At 33.0% G+C, this 6,887-nt stretch overlaps 1 protein-coding gene across 1 annotated transcript; it reads right to left on the bottom strand.

Annotated features, from left to right (window-relative positions):
- Positions 1-1,860: 1,860 nt before the first annotated feature.
- Positions 1,861-6,674, bottom strand: LOC138128099 (cytochrome P450 4C1-like). The gene is made up of 8 exons (XM_069044290.1): positions 6,438-6,674; positions 6,190-6,381; positions 3,205-3,390; positions 3,084-3,150; positions 2,906-3,032; positions 2,464-2,854; positions 2,234-2,413; positions 1,861-2,178 (listed from the first exon to the last, which is right to left on the bottom strand). Exons 1-8 carry the CDS (start codon positions 6,631-6,633, stop codon positions 2,009-2,011), a joined length of 1,509 nt encoding a protein of 502 aa, XP_068900391.1. The 5' UTR covers positions 6,634-6,674; the 3' UTR covers positions 1,861-2,008.
- Between the last annotated feature and the right edge of the window lie 213 nt (positions 6,675-6,887).

Raw genomic sequence — 6,887 nt, 5'->3', positions numbered from 1 at the left:
ACATTGATGATCCAAAAGGGTAGAGGCTGACAAGGGAGGAAGGTTCCAGAAAAACCGAACGCCAAAGAGCGGTTATTCATTCCATGCCCGGATTTCGTCGTCCACGCCCCCGAGGAACGACCAAAAGCACCAGAGGCGTCGGCAGCTCCGTGACGACCAAGACCAGGACGAGGGTGACAGTTTTAGTTTTAGTTTCGGGAAGCCGGGCGTTTTTCTTCCCTTTTTTTTTGGTTCGTTCAAATCTCGTTTCCCGCCGGACCGACCGTTCCTGTATCCCGTCGAAGGGAGATCCGTCCGGGAAGCGAGCATATCGTGTTTGAGTTGAACTTTTTTTTATAGGGGTTTGGGTTAGCGGTCTGCCGGCGACCTCGCCTGCAAGCGGCCAATCGGGCCGATAGCAAATTTTTTGTTGCTGTGCTTATCTCTTGTGTCCTCGTCCACCGCACGATTACTTTTCATTTGCACCTTACTTTTTTAAGACGAGGCGAGGCCTGGGGGACAGCCCCGCCGATCGTGGGCGCCGTAAAGAGTTAGGGCCGAGGACTGTCTCGGACTTCGTCTTCCGTTTCCCCCCTTAATTTTTTTTTGCGAGGACCCAAGCACCGGTCTGACTGTACATAGACATTTTAGTTTTAGAAGAATTTGAGTATAATTTAGATTTGTAAACGTAGGATTTGTTAGATTAAACAACCTTTGTTAAACAAAAGTTTCATTACCCCAGTTTCCGGGCAGGTTCTCACCACTCACCCCCTTTTTTGGGATTGCACACTCGAGCAGGCTCCAATGGATCTCGACCCGAAGTTTTGGGAGGAACTCAGCACGAGAATAGAATAAGTAATAGGACATTTTTATCGCGATTAATTCCCACGTACATCAAACGTGCATGTTCAACCAATCAGAACGCTCGCTTTCATCCAATCAAAAATGTTTATCGCGATAAAAACGTCCTACTACTCTGTCATCTGTCAAAAGTGATTAAAATTGCATGCTACTCTTGTCAGATTCCCAAATTGTTTTTAATAATTGTGTTTTTAATAACTGTATTATAAATAAATAATTACCTAACGCTAAAATTTGTCTTTTGGAATTAATTTTGCCAAAAATAACAGGAGCTTATTTTTTATGTCTGATAAATTTCTCAATTTTCACTTAAACATTTTCGCTTTAGACAATTTTGCTCTTTGATATTTAGGCAATTTTATTCATAGGTTAAACCCTCGAGCTAAAGCTCTGAGGCCTAACCAGAATAAAATTGTCAAAGCAAAAATTTTTCGTAAAACTGAAAAATGTATCCGATAAAACAATTAGATCTTGTTATTTTACTTTAAATGTTCGTTTTGTTACTTACCATTGTACTATCCCGGACACGGAATCTTGGCCAACATTTTTTAGACATTTCTAAGAAAATGATGTAAACCAATCATTAGTATCATTGTTTGGAACAAAATTCATATCAGCGTTATGTGACCCGAAAGTAGAAGACCTACGAAGATTTTTTCGTTCTCTCCCTTACTTAAATCAAGTTTACTATCCGGATTACAGCGATGTAATGAAAAGTGAAACATGCGGAACTCTCGTCCAAAAGTACTACTTACGGTCCTAGGAGTAAATAGGTAATCGTATTTTAATTGAAATGTTATAAAAAATATCGAATTAATAAAATTTGAAAAATGTAAAATCTAGTTAGCCTTGGAAATGTTGTCTTTATCTATCGTTAATCCTTTACAAATATCAAAACAGCCCCAATCCAGACACAGCGGATGAATTATTAAAAGAATTGAATAATTCAAGAAAAGAAAAAACAAACAGTGTGTCGTAAAGACCCACGATAGAAGTGAAACTTACAGGGAAACATTGTAATTAATAGCATATTCACAACAAAATTGTATATTTTAATGAAAAAAATAAATTATAAAGAACGATAACACTAAACAACATTTGTTAATAATTACGAGAATTTAAACAGAAACTTCAACTTAAAAATATTATTGATAAAAATGTCTTAAAATTATGTTTTTCTAGGTTGAAGAGTTACTCCGTAGCCATCCCTACTAGCAATTAATACATTGATACGAAGTTTAATACTTTCAACAGATTTGTGCTGAGTTGAAATAATTCGGAAATTTCTTATCATATTTGCTATAGAAACTTTCATTGACATCATGGCAAATACCATCCCTGAAAAGACAAAAAATATAAAACATGAAAAATCTTAGAATTTAAAATATTATACCAATGCAATTTCTCGGAGGAATGCTGAAGGGCATATAACAATAACGAGGTCTTTTTTCAATTTCCTCTGGCAGAAATCTGTCAGGATCAAATTTTAGTGGATCCGGCCAATGTTTCGGATTCCTATGTATAAAATGTGTAGGAATTAGTAATTCACAACCTTGGGGGATGACAATGTCACCTACAATAAATTCATTACAATTCCGCAGTTAAAAGTATTGAAAGATTTACGTATTTTAATATCTTCCTGAACCTGTCTGAAAATAATAGGTCCTACTGGAAATAATCTCATGGTTTCTTTGATAACACGTTCCAAATATTCCATTTGATTTAAATCATCTAACATGAGGTCTCTGTCGGAATTTCCAACTATGTCGCATATCTCTTTATACACTTTTTCTTGAATATCTTGGTGCAAGGCTAGCATTATTGTTGCAAAACTCATCGTAAGAGCTGTTGTGTCGCTGCCTGCTGCAATCATCGTTTGTGTTTCTTCCATCATTTCCTCGTCGGTCCATTTACCATCTTCTTCAGTAACTTTTATTAAGTGACTTAAAAAATTCTTATTATTGCTGCTATCGGCAACTTCATTTTTATTAAACTTTTTTTTCCTTTCAAGAATCTAAAAGTAATTCATTTAACAAATAAATTATTATAAATCATTTGTACTTGCCTTTCTGACGTAAGCATAACCCATTGCACAAAGCTGCTCCAATCTTTTATGATATCCCAACAACCTCCACACAAGACTAGGATGTAATATAAGATTATAGGTACGGTTCCCTAAGTAAGACGCGCCTCTGCAACAATTAAGTTAAATCTCTGGGGAAATAACGGTTTATTTAGTTTACTCAGCAATCCACGACATATATTCGTTTTGATGGTTAAGATCGGCCGAATCTACCCCCATACATGTCTCTACAATATCAACACTTTAGAACAAACTTTTTTGTGATATACATACTAACTAACCACAAATCATTTTAAATGTAGATTCGCAATATCGTGAAAAAATGTTTGTTTCAGAATTGGCGTAGTTCTTTTTTAGATTAACGATTAATTCATTTGAACGCCCCACAAAAATATCAAAATATGAATTCAAAATGGTTTGATTAAATGTTTGATTAATTATTTTTCTATGGGTTTTCCATCTGGGAACTGAAACAAAATTAATATTTTAACAAGAATAATAAGTGTTAAAATATGAATAATACAACTTAAAATATATGTCCCACCTAAGACTTTTACGTCTTATATTTCTATAATTTATGTAGAAAATTTTTATAAAATTTAACATAGATAATTTAAAGGGTGGAGATTAATCTCGCGTTACTCAAGTACCTTTAATCTTAAAAACGCCATTTTAACTCCCTTTGTTTGTGAATTAAATAGTTTTTCTACTTCCTTCTCTAAAGTGTCACATTTTGCACTGACAAATAGTGTACAAAACGTCACTTTAAAAACGATTGTTCATTAGTCACAACTTGGTGTCCATTCGGGCGTTTTCGGGATATTAAACACGCTCGAAGTTTCTTTAAACACGGCTTGAATTTTTTAGACATATTTAGCTCTAGATCAAGTTGTTATTTTGACGTTTATCAGTTTCGCATCCGGCGTGAAAGAAAACGTCATTGCAGTGGAATAATTCGTTGTATTTTTCAAATATGGACCTGAAGCCACCAACAGTTTGTATCCTGAGAAATATTGTATATATTCCTATTTGGTATGTTCATTTAGTTTGTATGTTTAAATTAACGTTTAATAAAAAAGTTGCTTGTTTCGTTTATGTGTTCCATTTGTTAATTTGGTCGTAGAAAAAGTATTGTATTCAACTCGTTTATAAACTTCTCTAGACACTTGTTTATTAAACACTCGCTCCGCTACGCTTCGCTCGTGCCTAACCTAAAACGCGTGTCTAAAGTGCCGTTTATAAATCTTGTTGCATAATATACTATTAAGGTTTTTACTAAACTGTAGAATAACAATAAACAATGACCACAAAAATTCCTAAAGTACTACAAGTAGTAAAAGAGGAAAAATCTGTACTAATTTTCCAAAAGGTATTAAAACGCGCATATTTATGAAACAAATGAGCATTATTATGAAATTTTGGACATTCATGCAATACCTGTTCAAATGTACCACCATTTGCCTTAATGCATTTTTCCAGACGAAATCTAAAATTTTTGCTAACGTTTTGCAACATATTTGCATTTATGGACGTAAAGGCTTGTCGAATTTAAATTTAAAAATTAATTGGGAATTTTATTACTAGTAATTTATTCTTCATTCACTAGAATATGTTCCTATCTTCCAAATGTCATAAAATCGGTCGATAAGTAGATATAAAACGTGAAAGTCTTAGGTGGGACACTTGCATATACAACCTATTTAAAAAAAGTTAAAACCTTGACACAATAGATGAACTATTTATAACTATCTATTTAAAATGCTAAGGTTCAGAAATTATTACTATAATGAAATATTTTTATGTTTGGCAGCTGCGAGTAAATCTATACAGTGTCGAAACTACTTATGGAATAAATTCAGTAATTGCAAAACTAATGAAATTTGTCGAAAACGCTGAAACAGGTCAATTTTATATTAATAACATAATTACATAACATTTTTATTTTATAATACAAAAATTTCCGATAATATTGCGGAATCTGGAAAAGTGCCCCGAATGCTTGCAGCGTTTCCACGTTGAATGGCAAGGGAAATCCTCTCGAAAAGGAATTTCTTTGATTTTGAATCGCCCGATTCCGCGATAAGTCGGTTTCCGATTACATTAATGAAATCGATGACTTCTTTGCACCAAAGGCCTAAGGTTTCAAATGCTAAACCGTTTTTATTTCTCATAATGCTTATTTCAAGATGCTTCACTTGTTCATCACGTCAACCATTTTTGAGCTATTACGTCACAGTAATTTTTTTTAAATGACAATCCCCAATTTTTTCTTCTCTTTCTGATAAACCTTCGTACTGCCTAAACAATTAATTAAAAAATTTGGTACCTTACATAACATTTTTTTTTGAGAAAATGACAACTGTTCCTTCAAAAATTTAATTTAATTTTTAATGTAAAAATTTGAATTGACCTGAAACAAAAACAAACAAACATCCAAAGTTAATAATAAAATGTAACGCAAATTTTGAAATTGCCCCCCACCAACTATTTGGCACTCACACAGGAGTGTGAACACTGTACACCGCGCTCAATAATGTCAGGGCTGATTTGTTCCATTTCGGAGCGAATTCTCTGTCATAAATCTTCTAAATTGTTTGGGCTATTGAGTAAACCCTCAATTTTAAATAACCACATAGAAAAAAAATTTAGTACCTACGTTAAAAATTGAATTTAATTTTTGAAGTAAAATTTGACATTTTCTCAAAAAAGTTGTTATGTATGGTACCAAATTTTTTAATTCATCATTTAGGTAGTAGGAAGCTCTATCAGAAAGACCTGTTGACCTGTTTCAGCGTTTTCGACAAATGTTATTAGTTTTAAAATTACCGAATTTAATCCATAAGTAATTTCCACACTGTATAATAAAAATTAAATGGTGTTCCTTGGTACATCGCGCATCGCTCTCATTCTATTTTTAGAATGTTCGGAATAGTCCGAACGAGGTTTTTATGAAAAAAAAATTGGAAAAGTTGCCCGGAAAATTGGAAAATTCGCGAAAAAGTGAAAGTACATAGTTTTTTTCTATGGAAACGACTCTCCAACGCCGACTTCGACGCCAAATTTTAAAAAACATTTATTTTACTTATGACTGCTGTTATCGTTCACTTTACTAACATTAATTTTTAAAACACTGTTTAAAAAGAATTTGAAAACTTTAAAAAATATTTTAAAAGCAACATCTAGATTTTTCATTGAAGAATGAAAAGATGAGAAAAGACACATTTACGCATTTTTAAATTCTTTTACACTAGGTATTATTTACATACCTGGTGCAGTTAGTATTCCATTACCAAATGCTGGTTTCATAAAATCGTAGAATGACCCTTTACTAAGACATTGCTTCATAAGATATTCTAGATCATTTGAATCGGTAACTATAACGAATAAATAGGGACCCAGCCACATTTTTCCAATTGGCCCATATTTCTCAGCCAGTTCCATTGTTTTAGGGAAAAAAACTTACAAGAAAAATTTTGTTATGTATATATGTTATAACACTTTCACATTGTTTTACCATCTGGACTTTTAATGAATAGATGAATGCTTCCCAAGAACGGTAACGCAAAAGGCCCTTTTATCTTTGCAGCATAATAGTACAACTTTCTTCTTTTCCAACAGTAATTAGTAATAAACAACACTAACACAACTGATGATAATTGAAACAGAACACTACTGACGTTAAAATCATTTTCCTTCATGACGATACTCATTTATTTAAATTAAAGTTCTACGTCTGATGTCAAATGAAATATGTTTTGAGAAGTAGCCACCAATGCGTATATATACATGCGTAAAAATAACAAAAAACCGGATTTTTTTTAGAGGACAACAGCTTCCTTGATTCGAAGAGTTTTTCCGTATAAACATGCCACGGAGAAATTAAAGAAAATATTGTTAATAATAATAATATAAATTAATAATAAATATAATAATTACTACAACTGTTTTATATACAGGGTCATTA

Source organism: Tenebrio molitor, chromosome 4 (assembly GCF_963966145.1).
Source record: "Tenebrio molitor chromosome 4, icTenMoli1.1, whole genome shotgun sequence".
In the NCBI taxonomy this organism is placed as follows: domain Eukaryota; kingdom Metazoa; phylum Arthropoda; class Insecta; order Coleoptera; family Tenebrionidae; genus Tenebrio; species Tenebrio molitor.
Note: the sequence above shows the minus strand (reverse complement) of the source record. Positions and strands in the feature narration are given on the sequence as shown.

Coding starts and splice junctions, on each gene's coding strand:
- LOC138128099 (XM_069044290.1), bottom strand. CDS start 6,633: ATGAGTATCGTCATGAAGGAAAATGATTTTAACGTCAGTAGTGTTCTG. Junction 3,151..3,204: donor TACATTTAAAATGATTTGTG/GTTAGTTAGTAT, acceptor TTGATATTGTAG/AGACATGTATGGGGGTAGAT. Junction 2,414..2,463: donor TCAGGAAGATATTAAAATAC/GTAAATCTTTCA, acceptor AATTTATTGTAG/GTGACATTGTCATCCCCCAA.